Source organism: Phocoena phocoena, chromosome 12 (genome assembly GCF_963924675.1).
Source record: "Phocoena phocoena chromosome 12, mPhoPho1.1, whole genome shotgun sequence".
NCBI classification, from domain to species: domain Eukaryota; kingdom Metazoa; phylum Chordata; class Mammalia; order Artiodactyla; family Phocoenidae; genus Phocoena; species Phocoena phocoena.
The window spans coordinates 20,235,817-20,257,483 of NC_089230.1; the positions used below are offsets into that span (position 1 = coordinate 20,235,817).

Below are 21,667 nucleotides of genomic sequence, written 5' to 3' on the forward strand. Positions count from 1 at the left end.
GAGAGACGGGATGTATCTGACATAGGGTGGTCAGGTCAGGAAAGGCCCATCTAAAAAGGGAATATTTGAGAAGAGAACGAACGAAGTGAGTGTGTGAAACATGCAATATCTGAGGGAAGGACATTTGGGTAAGAAAGAAAGAAGAAACAGCAAGCACAAAGACCATAAATGGAAATGTTCTTGGCATGTTAGAAACAGCAAGAAGACCAGTGTGTTTGAGGCAGAATGAACAAAGGAAAAAGTGATAAGAAATGGGATTACAGAGACAGGTAGCAGACAGATCATACATGGTCTTCTGGACCATGATAAGATTGGAGAACTCACCTATGTATGATGGAAGTGATTAAAAGATTGAAATCAAAGGAGTGACATCAAACCTGTTTCTAAAGCATCACTTAGCTGCTATCAGAAGAACAGATTATCGAGGAGTGGTAAGATAAGAACAGAATCAGGACAGTGAGTTAGGAGAATTGTTCACTTCAAAATGTCCCCAGAAAACTATTTTCCAGTGTCCTCACCTTGCCTCTTCCCTTGCCTCCAGCAGCATCTGGTTCTACTCTGGTCCCAGGAAAGGCTAAAAGTCTCACCTCCCATGAGAGGGAATGCCTTGCACACACTGGGCAGTGAAATATGTCTTGTGTTTAGAGAAGATGTTCTTTTCAAATGATTGAAAGCAGAATAAGAAATCACAACTGCATTGTGTTTTAAATAAGTTTTTCTAATTCACATACAATGCTTGTAATCATAAAATTTTGTTATGTACAAAAAATTTTGTAAAGAAATAAACTGTATCTTACCAGCAATTCTTGTCTGAGCAACAGAACAGGGTTCCTGGATGTGTTCCTTCAGCGCACTAGGCACTTCTCTGCATATCTAGAGCATCAGGCCAAACAGAAAGAGAAGGATAGTATATAAATAAAGACGATTATATATTCTGAAGAGGAAGCATTCTTCTAAATGATAATGCCGCCGCTTTCCACCCCCTCAGTGCCTAAGCTTCTGTGTCCACTTTCACTAGCCACTATCCACTGCAGTCTTGCTTGACCCCCAGCTCCACCAGCATCAAGAATGTCATCCAGTCCTTAACTGCCTTGACCCTTTGCAACATTTAATGCTGCCACTCCCTCTCCCTTGAATTTTGTTAGTATTCTACAATCTTGATTTTACTCCCACCTCTCTGACTGATCTAAGTGTCCTTCCCCAGCTCATTTTCCTCTGCCCATCCACCAAATACCAACATTCTACAGGGTAGGATTTTTGGTCTTCTAACCCTCGATACTGGCCTCTCTCCCTGGGTCCTGGTTTCTAATGGTTTCACTTATCACGCGGAGTTTTAAGAGGCTGAAGACTTCTCAAAACGTATCTTCAGTCCAGCTTTCCCTGTCAACTGTACATTCAGACGTGTCCAAGTATGGATTCATCACCTGCCTCCTTGACACTCTCTTCACAAAGTTGTCTAATGACTCTAACTATTTTTCCAGATCAGTTACCCTGATCAGGATGGTGGGCTTTGCTCAGAGGAGTTACATGATGTCCTGATGTCCTAAGCATATCCATCCTTGGGTTCGCTCCATCCATCTCTGTGGTGCAGCTATAGTGATCTTTCAAAATGTAACTTGTTTAAAACCCATCAACAGTTTCCCACTGCTTTCAAGGTGGTGAAATAGCTTCAAGACAGAACTTGAATTCCTTGTGATGCATGGTGAGGCCCCCAGGTCTCTGCAAGCATCTCTTGTCCTTCCAATTCATATTGAGCTACTTCCAGGACCCAGATTCACTCTCTGTCCCCTCTAGACCCTTTCACTTACTTCTTCTTTTCCCTGCAATGCCTTTTCCTCCATTCTCCATCTGACCAATACTCATTCATCTTTTATCATCTTAGCTTGGATATAATCTCCACAAAATTTTCCAGGGTTATCACCCAAAGCCAGGTAGGTGCCCTACCTTTATGTCCCCACGGATACCTCTTTGTTATAATTGTTTATCTACTTGTCTCACCCACAATAAGCTCTTTGGGTTAGAAGCATTTTCATGCTTTACTGTATTCCTAGCTCTTAAAATGGTGCCTGGCATAAAATGAGAGTCTGATAGAAACCTAATAAGTGAATGAATAAAAGCATGAATGAATGAAATACCTCAGATTAGTATTTCTTAAAATGTATTTGTTGAAATTCTCTACAGAGTAAGCATTGCTTCGTCTTAGACATTCGTAATTCACATAATTAGTGTAAAATCTATGTGAAGTCCTGTGATAAAGGAAGGTTTGGCTCTGTCTAACATCGTGCTCCCAAAGTGACCACCATACCCTATTCTACACAATACCCATTGACATCCTCTGTGTTAAATAAATACATGTGCTCTGATTGAATATGCACACGCTGAGTCTGGCATGTTTGACACAGGGCCAACAAGTCTGGAAAGCAGCACAGGGAGAGAGAGTAGCAGATGAAGTCAGAGAGATAACAGGAAGCCAGAACATGATGAACCTAATAAGTCACAGTGAGGACTTTGGCCTTTACTCTGAATGTGATGGATACCATTAGCAGGCTTTGTTCAGGGGAGTTACTTAAACTGAGTTATGGGGGGGTTTTGGGGTTTTTTTTTCCTGTAGTATGCGGGCCTCTCACTATTGTGGCCTCTCCCGTTGCGGAGCACAGGTTCCAGACGCGCAGGCCCAGCAGCCATGGCTCACAGGCCCAGCCGCTCCACGGCACATGGGATCTTCCCGGACCAGGGCACGAACCTGCGTCCCCTGCATCAGCAGGCGGACTCCCAACCACTGTGCCACCAGGGAAGCCCCTGAGTTATGTTTTAACAAATACTTTGGCTGCTTTCTTGAGAAGAGACTGACAAAGGGAAAAGGAGGAAACAGGAAGAGTAGTGAAGTGGCCATTGTAGGAATCATACAACAAGAGATGACGGTGGCTTGAAACAACTTAGTGGCCACGGGGTAGTGAGAAATGGTCAAATTTATGAAGTTTCGCAAACCTAAGAAAAGCCGAAAGAATTGCCCAAGGAACACCCATGTGCCACTCAATATGTACAATTGTTAAAATTTTGCTGTATTTGCCTTATCATGTATCTAGTCATCTAGCCATCCATTCAAACCATCCATCAAAGAGACAGGTATTTTGAAGGAGAAGCTGATGATAGTGACTCCAAGGTTTACGTGTTTGTTTGTTTTTAATTGAGATATAATTCACATGTCATAAGACTGAGTCCAGGGTTTTTGGCATAAAACACAATAAGGATGTAATTACCAGTAACTGAGGTGGGAGAAGTATACTAAGGCACAGGAGGGAGGTGGAGATCAGGAGTTTGACTTTGTATGTTAGTCTGAGATACCTATTAGACACTGAAGTGAAGATGCCGAACAGGCAGCTGTGATGAAGTCTAGATAATGAGAGAGTCCAGGCCAGAGATACAGATGTGTGAGTCATCAGTAACAGTAACTCATCAAGACGGTAATTCTCAAGCAGAGAGGCTAGATCAATAAAGCACCTAAATCATTAGATATAGAATGAGTGCTATCATTTTAAAAGGATAGAGAGGTAGGAAAATGACTGATATGGGACCTATCCAAACCAGGGCAGAAACATATCCATTCAATGCCCCAGACAGACCTCACACTCTGTTATGGTATGTACCCAAGCCAAAATATACAGAAATCTATTACTTTATCTACCTCTGTTTCAACTGCAAAAAAAGTAACAGTATGAGAGAAAGGACTTTATCTTAGTCATATTTGTAGCCACATACCATTACATCCCACGTGGAACCTAGTAAATACGTGTTGAATGAATAAAACCATTAAAAATAAATCTACGTATGTGAAAAGTCACATGCAACAGCACAAAGTTATTTTAATGCTTTCATTTTCAGAGTATAATTATTAGCACTCTATTGCCTAATTCTAATATATACTCATTATTTAATATAGTATATAATGTATAAATCTCCTAGGCCAAAAAAATTCCATGTAAAATAAGTATTCTTTGAGAACATATGCTTCCATCCATGACAGATGAAAAAAATATAATTATCAATATTAGTAAGCATTAATAAAATGTGCCCATATTTGGGTATACTTAAAGGTAAAACAGTTGCCTGGTTCCACTTCTTTAACAACAAAATCAGTAAACATGAGGAAGGTGTCGCAGTAATTCTTAACACACACCTTATTCCATGTCGAATTTACAGTTCTCAAGCTTTCTGAAATTTTTTCTCTTTCATGTAAACTCAGACTTTTATCTGAAAGCAGTTCTAATTCAGTTCTATTCAGCCATTTGAGTTTTTCAGCTTGATCATCCATCTCCTGGATTAAGTCCTGAAGGAGTCAGAAGAGGGGTATGGTTAAAAGGTTGTCATACCAGGAAAAGATCAAGAACTGTATTAGGAATCTCTTTGGGAAATACAGCAAGTTCCCTACACATGAACCTTCAAGTTGCGAACTTTCAAAGATGCGAACATGCGTGCCAGCCCCTGTGTGCCAGCTGTTGTACTGGACTACTGTACTTTTCAAGGTACTGGACTGTAAAGATTAAAAGTGTTTTCTTTATTTTTTGTGTTTGTTTTTTATGTACATATTATCCGTGTGAAAAGTATTATAAACCTATTTCAGTACAATATTATATAGCTAATTGTGTTAGTTGGGTACCTAGGCTAACTTTGTTGGACTTACAAACAAATTGGACTTACAAATGAGCTCTCGGAACGGAACTCCTTCGTATGTCAGCAACTTATTGTACTCCTATAAATGTGGACCTTTAATTTCTTAAATGGAAATAAACTTCTAAGAAGCCTGAACTTATCTTAACAAACTGTAACTAATTTGGGAATGACCTCCCACCTTCAGTGTGCATTGTGTGTACATGAACTACTACCCCTGACCCCCTGTCTCTTAACAGGGTCATATTATATCATATTTACATCGACAATTTAACATTCTGTTCTTTGCTAATAAAATTATATCTATTCTAATGAAAGGCCAAAAACCCCAGAAACAACAGGAGCATTTTATGCATGCATCTCTACCTTATCTCTACCTACCCTAATATACTGTCCCACCCCCTGTGACTGCCCCCAAATTGTTTACAAAAGGCATATTCCAAGAAAACTACTGAAATTTTTAGATAAGACAGGAGCAAGTTTGTTAGATATTTGTCACATTTTGAAAAGAAAACTTAATAATTGTTTGCCATGTATTTTTCATCAGTATTAAAAGTTTCTTTCCCACAATACCTCAGTCATACTCCTTTAGAAAAAATCTCTTATCAGATTAGTGGGTATCCTTTTAGGTATACTTTGTTGCACACAGATGTGTGTATCCACACTCACACACAATTTTTTTTGTTTAGTAAAAATGTGAGCACATTATGCTTATTGTTCTACTACAAGTACTTTAATTCTTAGCACAAAAATATAAAATTTGTGGATATAAAAATGTATGGAGGGCTTCCCTGGTGGCACAGTGGTTGAGAGTCCGCCTGCCGATGCAGGGGACACGGGTTCGTGCCCCGGTCTGGGAAGATCCCACATGCTGTGGAGCGGCTGGGCCCGTGAGCCATGGCTGCTGAGCCTGCGTGGCCGGAGCCTGTGCTCCACAACGGGAGAGGCCACAGCGGTGAGAGGCCCGCGTACCGCAAAAAAAAAAAAAAAAAAAAAAATGTATGGATATTTGGGTATATGAACATATCTATATACTTTTATGTATTTTTATATGTTGTATACCTATACAACTATATACAATTCTTGTTGGTTGCAGATCAACAAAGAAAATTTGATTAATACAACCGTGACGCTAAGTCCATAGTAAGCTGCAGTGAGTTACTCTCAACTCACTTTGAGTCTTCTTGTAGGACTCAGTTTTATAGACAGTAATCAGTAATTATCTTCTAAGTCCCAAAGCAAAAACCTATACTTCCCAGCATTATTATATTCTAAAATGATGACATCTGTTTAAAATATTCCAAAAACCTTTGGTCCAATACTGAGACCACATGACTTATTACTTTTTTGTGTGTGAAGCCTTACCACTGCAAGAATAAAATGACAGCTGCTCTTTAAAATTAAAATTAAAAAAAAAAAGATATTCCTCTTTAAAGTTCACCACATTTACCACAAAGGACAAAGTTTCTTCCCCTTTTCTTCTTCAGTCATGCAGTATCTTATTTGCAGTGAAAATATTCATGCATCAAAAAGCACTGGCAAATATAGAGACAAATAAACCACTTACCGTTAATTCTTGCAGGTTTTCTTCCAGCTCAGTGGTTGATCTTTTTTGCACAGCATTCTCGGCCTTTGTTAACCAACAGATAATCTCATCTAGTCTTTTTCTATAATCCATCACCTGCTTACTTTCTCCTTTTAACCTAAAAGATTATATTATTGAAAAATACTGAGAAAAAATATCCAGTTAACTAGAACATTATATATTTGCATTAGATATTCTGACTAAATATGTCATACACACAAAATAATTATTGTAATATGTATTAATTATTTTAATATGTATTCGTAAATGAGTGTTAATAGTAATACATATGTTCCGCAATACCAAAGATTATTTGCAAACATAAGAATAAGATTTCTTCCTTCATTAAATTAAAAAACATTAAAACTAAATAATGTTGTCTTCTCTCATAGTGAAAACCTATATAGAAATTTAATACAAAGGACTTATTTTAAGCTAGATACCACTGTACAACATAATGGAGGTTTTAAAAAGAAAACATGAAAAATGTCTTTATCTAAAATAATTAAGGAAAAATACATAATTCTTTATGAGTACTCCATGGATATAGAAAAGTATCATTATATGACATATTATTCACGTTAGGCTGCAACTATTACTCTACTTTATTCATAGGAAAGAAAGAACAAGGCAAGATACTGAGAATGGGAAATTTTTACAAATTTTCTTTTCTTTTACAAGAAAGACAAGAAAAAACAGAAATTTGATTAGCTCATTAAAATAAGTATTATATTTGAATAAAGCACTAAGTTCTAAAAAAAAATCTAGAAAAAACAAAGTCAAAGTTTTAAAGGCTATAAGGAAACAAATAGTCATATGAATATAAAAAAAAACTGCCTCAATTACATCTTTTTAATGTTATAAGAATAACATTTATAATTATATAAACCATCTGTCAAAAGATGAGAATATGACTAGAACTCATAAGACAAACAAGATTATGTATTTTTAAGAAAGAGTTTGAAAGCTATTTAGAGCTTGGTGGTGGTATCATTTTTATAGCTGCTGCTATTAGCTGCTGGTTTAAAAATAGAAAGCAATATTTTAAATGAATTACATTATGTCATCCCTAATAAGAATTTACATTTTTTATGGCTATGACTTTTTCTTTTTAATCACAAATAAACTATTTTAATGTTTAAAAAACTGATAAGGGAAAGGGGGGAGGAATAAATTAGGAGTTTGGGATTAACATATACACAATACTATATACAAAATAAATAACCAAGAAGGACCTATTGTATAGCACAGGGAACTATGCTCAATATTTTGTAATAACCTATAAGGGAAAAGAATCTATCGATAAAAAAGAATATATATATATATAAACTGAATCACTTTGTGGCACACCTGAGACTCACACAATACAACATTATAAATAAACTATTCTTCAATTAAAAAAAAATTAATGACAATCACTACAAAATCACAAGTTTTCATTTTTAAGTATCCATCAGGAGAGAACACTGCTTCAAGATTAAAAAAAATAAATAAATAAAGCAATAGTACAAATTGTTTAGACTACCAGTACCAAAACAGGTAATTTACCCTCTATATGGAAGAGTCTTTAAATAACAACTTTGGAAACAACTCAAATACTACTATAGACCTTGTGTTTCAAAAAAAAAAAGTTGTAATTTAAATTTCCAATGTTTCATAATCATGACTAATTTAGTATTTTGAAAATATATCTATGAAGAAAACTAACATTACCAAGTAATTTCAATAAGACGTATTTGAGTCACACAAAATTTTCATCTGCAAACTAGCTAAATATAATCTACATTTTAAATGTTATCACTAAGTAAAAACAAGTTATAAATTCACGTTCAAACAGTAGGTAACAATTGCTCATTAAGGAATAACACCATAAGTTGCTGAACTGTGTAAATATTTAATGACTGGCACTCAAAACAAAAATAAATTGAGCTGTGTGATGTTTCTCAATGACTGATAACAGTACACATAATAAGCCCATAAAATTGCAAGGTGGCCCCAATTTGAGATAAATTACAACCTGAAGTAAAGTTAAACATGAATTTATGAAAACAAATATTGTTTTAGTTAAAATACAAGATGCTGGAGAAGAGATTCATTATTCTTTTCTCTTCCAAAAATTGAGTAAAACATGTATTAGCTTCACCTTGTTAGTCCCAGGAGCAATAATTACCACATTCCACAGAGAGCCATTTGAAATTGATTAGGGGAATTCCTGCAGTTATTGTTAATGCTATGCCAGCAGGTACATCTTTTTCCTTAAGACCTGAGAGATAGATCATTTTCAAGCTAGAAGGACTCTCCCTGCCGACTCACTACCATGGCACATAAATCGTATGGGACCTCAGCTTCCAATCCTGCCCCTGGTCCCCTGAAGCCTCCTCACCATCCAACCTTCACAGATTGCTTACCTGGCCAGACTATTTAATGCCTCCCACCTTGTCTGTTCTGTGCCTTTTCCCTACAAGACCATCCGTAAGGGGAATTTATGGAAATTTGCTGTAAATGCTTCAAAACCAGCTTCAGGATCCCTCCCCTGCGATGCCTCAATTCCACAATCCATCACCCCTGTGTCTGTGACAACACTCTATCTTCTTAATAATGTGTCATTTAATCACATCAGATCATTTTTTCCTTTAAACATTTTCTTTATCTTAGTCTCTCTGAGTTCCTTAGTCGTTCGTGTTTACTACGAATAGTCAGAGAATAATACTTTTTACAAACACCGTCTCCTTTAGTCTTCATGACACTCCTCTAAGAAGATATCCTAGTTTTCATTCACAGGGGAGGAAACTTGGCCAGTGAACTCTGAGGTCTTCCCAAGTTTTACAGGCGTAGTATTTAAGAGCATAAGTTAGCACTGTCACTAATTTTCTGTGAGACCCTAGACAAGTTACTTAACCTCTCCTCTCTGAGCCTCAGTTTCCAAAGCTGTACAATGGGTCTAAACAGTCCCCTCAGAGAGTAGTTGTGACGATTAAATGAGGCCAAACCCTGTCTCTTCCACATGGCAACCTCTCAACCAAGACACACAAACTATGATTTGACTCCTACCAAAACACACAAAATAACAGATGATGTTATTTTATAAAAAGCAGCCATAAGCCAAATATTCAAAGTTCAATGTTTTATGTCATACTATATACTTGATAAAGTATTAGATTAGCCTTTAACATAACAATAGCTTATCACTAAATTACCACCATTTTCTCTTAAACCTTTAAAACTGGAGACTAGAACTGGAACAAAAATTACGGGTTGTCTATATAGTCCCGAAAAATTAATATAGTGAGCCCTTACTTTCAAAATCTGTCTTAAATGGCGCACACTAAATAAATATGCCACCTTTTTTAACAGAGTTAAAATTAGCAGGAAAAAAATTACCTGGGACTTTTTAACCCGAAACTATCATTAACCCGCTCCCCCCAAAAAAGGCCATTAATGAGATGAAATGTATTAAGTAGGAATCATCCATTAAAAATTGTCTCAAAACATAACTTCAAATAACTGTACAGTAATATATAAAATAATATGTGTAATGTTGAGTATTATATTCACTGGTAATCAAACGTGTTTGTAATCAGAAGACACTCTAATAAAATCTGGGGCATTGTAACATAATCTGACATAAAAACGCACAATGATACATTATATTTATTATGACACATATATGAGGAACTGTACTATGTGCTCAGCACTGACATATAAGGTGTAGGACACCCTTACACAACAAGAACTACCGAGTGAGAGGGATTACTCATGAAGACCCGGAGGCCTAGTCAGGAAACGAGTGAGGGAGAGGCCTGACCCTGAATCCAGATCTTCAGACTGGGAGTCAAGAGTGTTCCTCCACCTACTTCAAGTTTCTGCCACATAGTCGCCATGTCATAATAAACAGGAAAAAGAGAAATAAAGGGTTTTTTTGACATGCATGATATCTGAGTAGAAAAGTAAGACTACAGACAGCCTAAAGACACAGAAAGAGACAATGTCCTAAAAATACAGAACATGGACATTGGAGGTCTTAAACGTCAATAAAACTCCTATTGCATTAACATCAGACAATAAAAGAACCTGGAACTCATTGGGTCGTGTCTCAAAAGGCTCTGCCCAAATACCTTCCCCCCATGCCCTCGAATTATCACGGCTAAATCACCTTGGCCGCCGATCCTTCACTTCTGCAGCAATCGCACCCCAGCGTTGGTTTAAACCTGCCAGCTTGTCCTTCAAGAAGCTTCCATCTGTTGGGGAGAGTTTCTGTACAATCCCATCCCCAGTTCTGTTTAGTGCTGCAAAACTGGGCTGGTGGCTGCCGATGCCCTCCTCAAGCTCCTGTGACAGAGAACAACTCAAGATTAACTCCACTTCTAAACTAAACTGTTCTGAGGTAATGAATCCACCCAGGAACCATCGGTGTGGTGTCAATTTAAGTGTTAGAGAAACAAAGCCCTGGAAGGATATTTTACGTATATGAAAAAGGCATTTTTAACACTTCAATTACATTTCATTGAACACATTAAATGAAATCTATTTTGAAATCTAACCCACTCTCATGAACGTCATCAGGCAAGATAGAGTGGAAGAGGACAGCCTAATAACATAAATCCCTGCTGTTTACATTGACGCATAAGCGTCAATCATGTTTGATTGAAGTGAATTGCCTATCTCCTATACACGTGCTGGAAAGTGTCTCTTAAAAAAATTTTAAACCCTTTACCCCTATATACCATTACGTCCTACCATATATAAGTAACCCTCAATGTGCATTTTACTGAGACATTGCTTCACTGGTCTGTAAATTTTTAAGCAACGGATTAAGAAAGGATATTTTAAAGTCAAATTTAAGCACTTCTCTGTAACTCTAAAAATAAGAAAAAATGCATTAACATATTTATGAGAAAAATAAAAGCATTTTCTAACTCCTCAGAAGCCTTCTACATAAAATATATTTTAAAAATTTTATAAAAGAGAAAATATTTTCAACAATGGTAAATTGAAATGTTGCTTGCTTTCAACCATTATTTTTAACGACCCATTATTATCAGCAGAACTGATTTAGCTATTGTGTTATATTTTCCCAAGACTGAATTAGACTTACATGAGCAGCTGTCCTGATATAGCTCAAGAATAATATACTTTTATCACAATGATCAATGATACAAAGAAACATAAGATGCCTAAGTGTTTAAGTATAGAAAACAGAGGTGAGGTATGCAGATATCGTTCTGGCCTTGATGCAGTCTTGAGTACAAAATTTTACAAGTGTTATTCTAAACATAAAATTTTTAAAATAAAATTGTTTTTCACATATTCCACTAAAGAGTATTTTTTATTTAAATTTCTTTAAAATCCTAATTAAAAATTGAAATAACCATTTTCTCTTAAACCTTTAAAACTGGAAACTAGAACTGGAACAAAAATTATGGGTTGTCTATATACTCCCGAAAAATTAATATAGTGAGCCCCTACTTTCAAAATCTGTCTTAAATGGCACATACTAAATAAATATGCCACCTTTTTTAGCAGATCCTCATCCTCTGACAGAAAGCACTCACCTGCTGATGTATCCTGGCTTTCTCTAAGTCCAGGCCACCATCTGGAGCAAAAGTATCAGCCAGCAACTCTTCAGCTTCCGTTATCCACTGTGTGAGGTCATTGAGGTCACAATGGAACTGTCTCCATTCTTCCACAGCCCTATCGAAATAACTAGAGGACAACAAACAAAATAAAATAGGTTTCCCAACTTTCCAGGACCGTCTAGAAGCAATTTTCTAAAATGAAAATTCAAACCTCATTTAAACTGAAAGCCTCAAAATGAGTGAATTCACAGCTCACTGCTCTTTAAGACCAGTTTCCGTAGTGGATTACAGTTAATGATTCCTCTTAGAGAAACATGCATCATACCAAGAGCAAAGCAATCTGCATACACCACCCCACCCCCCATATTCGTGCACACATACACATACACTAGGCAGCGTTTTAACTGAAAAGACAGCCTTCTCTGGCTTGGAAAATCAAGATAGATTAGCTGCAGGCATGCTAACCCACCCAACTTTAAACACTTAACATTTCAAACACCATGAAGTGTAAAATATGATTAATTACTCTATTCTCTTAGGAAAAAAAATAGTGTGTTTTACTTCCAGAACACTTAGTTCCCAGCTAGAACAAAACCCAAAAGGCCAAAACACTTCAAAATTTCCTTGCAGTATACTGTTGGTGGGAATGTAAATTGATACAGCCACTATGGAGAACAGTATGGAGGGTCCTTAAAAAACTAAAAATAGAACTACCATACGACCCAGCAATCCCACTACTGGGCATATACCTGGAGAAAACCATAATTCAAAAAGAGTCATGTACCACTATGTTCATTGCAGCTCTATTTACAATAGCCAGGACATGGAAGCAACCTAAGTGTCCATTGACAGATGAATGGATAAAGAAGATGTGGCACATATATACAATGGAATATTATTCAGCCATAAAAAATTGAGTTATTTGTAGTGAGGTGGATGGACCTAGAGTCTGTCACACAGAGTGAAGTAAGTCAGAAAGAGAAAAATACCATATGCTAACACATATACATGGAATCTAAAAAAAAAAAAGGTTCTGAAGAACCTAGGGACAGGACAGGAATAAAGACGCAGACGTAGAGAATGGACTTGAGGATACGGGGAGGGGGAAGGGTAAGCTGGGACGAAGTGAGAGAGTGGCACTGACATATATACACTACCAAATGTAAAATAGCTAGCTAGTGGGAAGCAGCCGCATAGCACAGGGATATCAGCTTGGTGCTTTGTGACCACCTAGAGGGGTGGGATAGGGAGGGTGGGAGGGAGATGCAAGAGGGAGGAGATATGGGGATATATGTATATGTATAGCTGATTCACTTTGTTATAAAGCACAAACTAACACACCATTGTAAAGCAATTTTATTCCAATAAAGATGTTAAAAAAAAATTTCCTTGCAGTCTATTATCTCTGTGTTATGGACAATTGCATCCCCCCTAATTCATATGTTGAAGCCCTAACCCCCAACATGACTATATTGGAGACAGGGTGTTTAGGGAAGGTAAGGTTAAATGAGTTCAGGTGGGTCATTAATCCCATAGGACTGCTGTCCTAATAAGAGGGAGAGACACAAGAGATATCTCTCTCTATGTCTGCCTCTTTCTGCCTCTCTGTCTCTCTCTCTCTTTGCAAGAGCACAGAGGAAAGGCCATGTAAGGTAAGGATACTGTGAGAAGGTGGCCATCTGCAAGCCAGTAAGAGAAGCCTTACCGAAAACTAACTCTTCTAGTACCAGCCTCCAGAACTGACAGAAAATAAACGTCTGTTGTTTAAGCCACCTTGTCTGTGGTATCTTATTATGGTTGCCCTAGCAGACTAACATACTCTGTGCAGGGACTAATCCAGTGTGTCCCATTGACCTGAACACAGCACAGGACGGGAGTGCCTGCAAAGCTCAGGTTAGGCAATGAAACAAAGACTATCAAGACTTCTATTCAAACATAACTCCTTTAGAAATGAGATAAAGCCAAACTCCAGTGCTTGTCATATTTGGAACATATAAGTGTAAAAAAGAAAAGCTCTGTTGGATTGGGATCCTAAAGAATTTCCCTCTGCCTCTTTGTTTAGAGTAGTGGTACCAGGAGAAGTTTAGAAGAGATCTCTGAAATTTTAATGGTTCTACTAAAATGTTTATATAATAAAAAGATAATATTATTATTTTAAAAAATAATAAAATGGTCCCTGACATCGCTAACTCCTAAATAATCTTTATGTTTCCTTCTTCCATGAAAATCACTGAATAAAAATTCCATTAATATTTGTTGAGTGCCCACAGGGAAGCAATGTTCTATTGGGCATAATGAAAATAAGAGCACTTCAAACAAAACACTAAGAGAATATATTAAGACAATCTTCATTAGTCGGCACTCAATAAATATTCATTAAATGAATGGTTCACGGATAGATAGGTATAGGTATACATAGGTAGGTGGATGGGTGAAGTCTTCTATGATGAAACTCAGTTTTAAACACTTTTTAAATGATGGAAAAAGAATGACTGATTAAATTAAGAAGGAAAACTATTCCTGGTAAAAGATGGAATTCTGAGTAAGAATCAGAAAGCTAGGAAGGTAAAGAAGTAAAGGAAATTTTAATCAAGTTTATGTGAAATGAGTGAAGAAAACTTGTTTTTGAGCAAGTACGTATAAGGTATTAGAAATTAGGCCAACTGGAGAACACTGTTAAAAAGCTTCTAAGCTCAAGATAAGAAGTCTGAACTTTGTCCACACAGCAGTGAGAGGCACAAAGAAGATGCAGAGGATAAGTATCTGGGAAGACATTCCTAGGAGAGAAGATACACAAAGATCCAAGGATCTAAGATGAGAAGGAAGAAATAACTGGCTTATTTCTCCACTGTTCCACTGTTCGTCTAAGATGGTTCTAAAATTACTTATTAAGGAAAAATATGAAAGCTAATGACATGAACCATTACAAAGGAGGCATAAGGGACTTCTCAAAGAAAGATGCCTGTTTATTTTCATGGTATTTATCTTTTACCACAGGCCAACAATCCTTTAAAAATTTTATAAGCAAAACAGCACAGAGACCTGGCATAGACAAATGACTTGGTGGTCACCCAGGTGTCATTATGACCGATAACAGTTATGAAAGCACAGGATATTTGCCATTGCCTCGATGTTCTATGAAAAGAAAAGAATAGAAAGGAGTGCTCACTTGTTGCTTGTAAAAGTGGGCACATAGGAATGAGGAAAAATAAACATTTTAGGATAGGTTACCAAGGTTGGAAGAGAAAAACTAAATAAAAATTAGGAATAAGAATAAGAACATAATCAACTAATACATCCAAGTGCTGGGCTAAAGAAAATAAGAGAGACAACCTCCTAGCAAGTGAAATCTAGTAAACACAGAAAACAAAATTAATAAAATAAAAATGTGATAGAGAAGACTTTTCTAACATAAGAGAATACTGCTCTGTGCTCAATTTAAAAAAACTATGGAATAAAGTATTTTCTAAAAAGTTAAAATTTTTATAATCAAGTAAATAGCATGAATATCTGCAATCAACATTACTAATCATAACGTTCTTGAAATTCTGCCACATTAGCCAGATGCATATATGCAAATAGGATAATTGAAAAAAAGAAGAAAAGTTATCATTATATACAAATGATGTGTCAGTATACTAAGAAAGGCCAAGAAAATCAAATTTATACCCATACTCACAGGCATACACTCACACGCGCGCGCACACTCACACACGCACAAACACACGCAGTGCAGAAAATGCAGAAATAAGCTACCATACATCGCCTCTACACTAACCAACAATAAGAAAAGCACAAAACTACCAAGTAATAGTCCTGGGGAGAAAGATGCTGACAAATCTTAAAAATCTTACTGAGGACACAGAAAAGGACCCAAATGAGTGAAAGACTACATTTCAAATTCATCATTTTTTCAAAAATTGATTGAGATGACTAAAATTTTACTGGAATAATAAATACAGAAAAAGAATATGAATTTTAATGTTAGAATAATTAGAGAAAATTTACTGTGCTGAATGAAAAAATTAATAATGCTTTAAAAATGAAAATGTTATGGTATTAGACTAAAATTAGACTAAAACTAATGGTGTGAGAAGGCAGAATTAGCAAAATTAAATAAATATGAAGTTGAAATGCCTTTAAGTTTATGGTAAAGAAGTATCACCAACAATAATGGAGAGTTAAATTGTTCAGCAAAAAATATAGAGAAAATTGGTTGTTTATTTAAGAAAAACACAGCAAAATAGAACAGATTAGTGTTTCTTAACTCAGGCTGCATAAAAAAGTGAGCTGGGGAGTGTTTAAAAAGTAGGGATGCATGGCCCCTACTCTTGCTACTAAAGAGTTGCTATTTACAGACATAGAGAACAGACTTGTGGTTGTCAAGGGGGAGGCGGGGAGGGACGGATTGAGAGTTTGGGATTAGCAGATGCAAACAATTACATATAGAATTAATAAACAACAAGGTACTACTTTATAGCACAGGGAACTATATTGCTAATGGAAAAGAATTTTTAAAAAAGAGTTGGTGTATAGACCCACCAAACTGGAGACTTAAAACAAAATACATATCAAAATAAAATTCAGATGGTTTAGTTTTTACATGTAAATTTTAAACCAAGTAAAATTGTTTTAAATATATATAAATATTTAATTACTCTCACAACGAAAAGGTAATTTATATGCATATAAACAAAATGAAATTACAAAGGAAAAGACATGATATAATTATAGAAAATAAAAATTTCTATATGTCAAAAAACACCATTAACAAAGATAAAGGGTACATGGAAATCTGTGAGTAATTAAGCAATGAACAAAAAATATGAATGGTTAATATTCTTAATATAGAAAAAAGCTTTTGCAAATTAAGAAGTAAATAATAATACTATGATAGAAAAATAAGCACAGAACATGACCTACCCATTAACAGAAGAAATAACACTGGTGCCAATAAACATATGTAAAAATATTGAAATTTTGCTGATAATCAAAGAAACGAAAATCATACTGAGATGCAATCCATCACTATACAACTGGCAAAGGTCTAAAAGAAAATCTGTCAGTGTTAACAAGGGTTCAGTAAGAAGGAAACTTTCACATATGCTGTTGGCAGAGCTATAACGACCAATACTGTGATGCAATCTAGAGCCTTAAAATGTTATTATTCTTTAACAAATTAGTCTTCATCTAATAATCAAGCCTAATTAAAGTCAGAAGTATGCATAAAGCTGTATGTAAGAGGATATTCTCTAAATGTACAGAGAAGTTTTTAAAAATCCATACAAAGAAATACACCAAAAGATTATTAAATGTTACCTTTCCAAGGATTGTATAATCATGTGAAATATGTAAGCTAAAACAAAAAAAAGAAGATGAAGAGCACCATGCCTATTTTTGTGTGTATATCTCTAAGGTTTTCCGGTATATTTTTCTGTGTTAACATTACTCTTACACTGTAATTTATATTGAGCTATTTCACATCATACTTGACTTTCCATACATACACAGCTACCATCAAAAGTCTTACCAATTTTTGTTTCTACCTGTTAATAGACCTGGTCAAAAACTAGAAAGAAGGAGGCTCAAAAACATTCTATTAAACAGAAGGTTATTTTTTTTAAAAAGGCTTTGGAGTTATATATGGATTCCAGTTATCTGTAGCTGTCTCTGCTCTTCACTCACATTAATCATCAAGTGTGTGGAGAAATTGAACATTACTGAAAATCCTTTTCAAGATTTTTAAAGAAAATGGACACTATTCAGATACTAAAAATTAAAGGTGCTTCCTTTTCTCCATCGTATATGTTTGCTTTCTTTGTCGTAGATTAATTGTATGTGCGTGGGTTTACTTCTGGGCTCTCTATTCCATACCATTGATCTAAATGTCTTTTTCTGCCAGTACCATACTGTAAAGATTACTATAGCTTTGTAATATAGTTTGAAGTCAGAGACCATGATACCTCCAGCTTTGTTCTTCTTTCACAAGACTGCTTTGGCTATTCGGGGTCTTTTGTGGTTCCATATAAATATTAGTATTATGTGTTCTAGTTCTTTGAAAAATAACATGGGTGTTTTGACAGTGATTGCACCGAATCTGTAGATTGCTATGGGTAGTACGGACATTTAACAGTATTAATTCTTCCAATCCATGAACACAGTATACCTTTCCATTTATTTGTGTTGTCTTCACTTTCTTTTATCAATGTCATATAGTTTCCAGAGTACAGGTCTTTCACCTCCTTGATTAAATTTATTCTTAGGTATTTCATTCTTTTAGATGCAAAAGGATTGCAAATGGGATTTTTTTCTTAAAGTTCTCTTTCTGATAGTTTGTTATTAGGGTATAGAAATGCAACCGATTTCTGTACATTAATTTTGTATACTGCAACTTTATTAAATTCATTTATTAGTTCTAGTAGTTTTTGGTGGAGTCTTTAGAATTTTCTATATATACTATCAATCTCTTCAATAAGCACTGTTGTGGAAACTGGACAGGTACATGTAAAAAAATGAAGCTAGACCATTTTCTCACACCATATATGAAAGTAAATTCAAAATGGATTAAAGACTTAAGTGTAAGACCTGAAGCCATAAAACTCCTAGAAGAAAACACAAGCAGTATGCTTTTTGACATAGGTCTTAGCAATATTTTGGGGGATATATCTCCTCAGGCAAGGGCAACAAAAGCAAAAATATACAAATGGGACTACATCAAACTAAGAAGCTTTTGCACAGCAAAGGAAACCATCTATAAAATAAAAAGGCAACCTACCAAATGGGAGGAGATACTTGCAAACAATATGTCTGACAAGGGGTTAATATCAAAAAATATATAAAGAACTCACACAACTCAATATCAAAAAATCAAATAATCCAATTAAAAAATGGGCAGAGGACCTGAAAAGACATTTCTCCAAAGAACGTATATGAAAGGCCAATGGGCACATGAAAAGATGCTCAACATCACTAGTCATTAGGGAAATGCAAATTAAAACCACTATGAAACATTACCTTGTACCTGCTGCAATGATCATCATCAAAAAGACAAGAGATAACAAGTGCTGGTGTGGATGTGGAGAAAAGGGAACCCTTGTACACTGCTGGGGGGGAATGTAAATTGGTATTACCACTATGGAAAACAGTCTAAAAGATCCTCAAAAAATTAAAAATATAACTACCCTCTGATCCAACAATTCCACCTCTGGGAATAGATCCAAAGGAAACAAAAACACTAACTTGAAAAGATATCTGCACCCTCATTTTCACAGCAGCTTTATTTACAATAGCCAAGATATGGAAGCAACTTAAATGTCCATTGACACATGAATGGATAAAGAAGATATATATAAGAATATTACTCAGGCATAAAAAGAATGAAACCTTGCCATTTCCAACAGCATGGATAGACCAAGAGGGTATATGCTAAGTGAAATAGGTCAGACAGAGAAAGACAAATACTGTATGTTTTCACTTATATGCAGAGCCTAAAAAACAAAAGAAACAAATATAACAAAACAGAAAAATACTCACAGATACAGAGAACAAACTAGTGATTGCCAGAGGGGATGCAGTAGGGGGAATGGGCGACATATGTGAAGAAGGATTAAGGGGTACAAACTACTAGTATATAATAAATATGTCACAGGATTGTAATGTACAGCGCAGGGAATATAGTCAATAATATTGTAATAACTTCGTATGGTGCATAAAATGTAAAAATATTGAATCACTATACTGTTTACCTGAAACCAATATTGTAAGTCAACTATACTTCAATAAAAACAACTAAATAAAAGTGCTTCCTTAATTGTTAAAATATTATATATTACATTGCAAATGATCATATATATGTGAGCTGATTCTTTTTTAAGGAACTACATCACAATTTATTAAACAGGGCCTATTACAAGGATTTGAAACATATCCTCACTAATCTTAATGAACTTATAGACCTTTTTAAAAAATTAAATATTCATTTAAACATACCCTTTACGATCATTGTACATTCTATTAATTCTGTCCCATTTTGCATTCAACTGGGTAAGTGTATCCCGGATCTGAATGGCTTCAGGTCCAGAAGCTTCGAGAATAACATCTGGTTGTTTTTCATGAATGATTGCAATCTGCTCTCCAAGTTTGTCCAGTTGGTCTTTGATAGTCTATGAATATATTGTCATTCATTAACAAAATCCAGCAAAGAGATAAAAGAATGGATTCACAGGAGGCCAAAAATTTATATTGAATAAGTTACTTAAAAATAATGAGACATCATAATTGTTGCTTATCAAAACTGGAAACTTTTTAAAAAAATAATATCCTGTATTGGCCAAAGCATGAGGAATGTTACATAATATCCTAATGGTGGGGAAAAAATCCTCACAGATGTTCAAAGTGGCATTTGTACAGGACATATAAAAAGCTTCAATAACATTCTGTAAAGGTAATGAAGTGTTTGAAGCTAGAAATTATATTTTCAAATACCTAATAATACTAATTTAAATGACAGAAATGAGTTATCAAACCTATCAACTCTATCAGCAATTTTATTGTGACTTGATACATAAATGCAATCAAATTATATGAAAGTCTTGATATTAGTTTTGTCAATTAACTGAAAACTTTCAGATCCCTAGTTAACTTACAATCAACATGTCATTCCATACCCAACCACTAGCCAATCTTAAATCGTTATAGGTGGCAAGATAAATGTCAACATTTTACATCAAATGACAATCAAGTTTACGAGAAAGGAATATGGTTTGTGCACGTGTTTGATTTTAAAAAGTCTCTGATGTTGTAAAGCATTAATAACTGTGCACGCTTAAAAATCCATATCTACTTTTAATAAATTAAAATTTTTGACAGTATTTCATTGGTGGATACAGGAAAAATTTATTTTTCATACATATTATTAATTCCTAGGCACAACTGTAAAAGGTTATGGATAATCTAAGTAGGCACAATGACAAATTCCTTGCTTTATTTCTACATCAACTGCAGCTATTCAAATGCAGTGTCTGGATATTTACCTTCAGAGAATCTTCCTGAAAAGAGAAGTCTTCATAGACAACAGAGCTTAGTTCTGGAGTATTAAGTGACAATTCAACATCATCCATGGAAAGTAAAACTTTGTTAATTTCAACCAGATAATCTGTGGGGAGAGGTGGTGAGCTAATTCCAGAAGCGAGCTGACCTGTTCTCTGTTGAATAGGGATTGCCTATAAAGACATGAATAATAATAACACACATCTTTTAAATTATTCCCACAATGAATCGTAGCAAATTGAAAACACAAAAAACAAAGAAAAAAATACTATTTTGTGGAGAAATTCAACACCATGAGCAAAAACTTAAAAACTTGTTTTAATTTTTTTAAATTTGCCCTGCACTGCTATAGAAACCATTAACAATCTCTATTTTAATTTTCATCTGTAGCCTGTTGTTAAAAGGCTTAAATAAGCTGTTAATGCTTGAAAGGTTTTTTTTAAGACTGAAGCCACCTAAATTCATTTAGCAAACAGGAAAACATAACGACTCCTTTCCTAAGTTACTGAAGAAATGAGAATATGCTGCAAATCATAAAATTCTGTATGAAATAAAAATTTTTAATACCATTATTATTACACCTTTTTAAAAAAAAATCTCACAATTAGATTAAACACTTCTGGGCCTCACTGGTGAAAAAGTAAATAAGTGAAACATGTATTTGTAACGTAACATAACAAATGCAGTAGGGGGTTTAATTAAAATAATATCCAGGCAATCCAGTATATAATCTTAACCCTTGAGAACAATATTACAAAACATGAATATCCTACATAAGATGATAGATTCT

The 21,667-nt window shown here is 35.2% G+C and overlaps 1 protein-coding gene across 1 annotated transcript in view; it reads right to left on the minus strand.

The window, feature by feature from the left end:
* The window catches only part of UTRN (utrophin), a 482,739-nt gene that overhangs the window by 253,929 nt on the left and 207,143 nt on the right, over positions 1–21,667 (minus strand). The window contains exons 39-45 of the mRNA XM_065888619.1: positions 20,862–21,050; positions 19,819–19,991; positions 11,806–11,956; positions 10,407–10,582; positions 6,236–6,371; positions 4,178–4,327; positions 798–873 (exon numbers count right to left, since the gene is read on the minus strand). Of these exons, the coding sequence (XP_065744691.1) occupies positions 798–873; positions 4,178–4,327; positions 6,236–6,371; positions 10,407–10,582; positions 11,806–11,956; positions 19,819–19,991; positions 20,862–21,050 (1,051 nt within the window). The remainder of the gene's footprint in view (positions 1–797; positions 874–4,177; positions 4,328–6,235; positions 6,372–10,406; positions 10,583–11,805; positions 11,957–19,818; positions 19,992–20,861; positions 21,051–21,667) is intronic.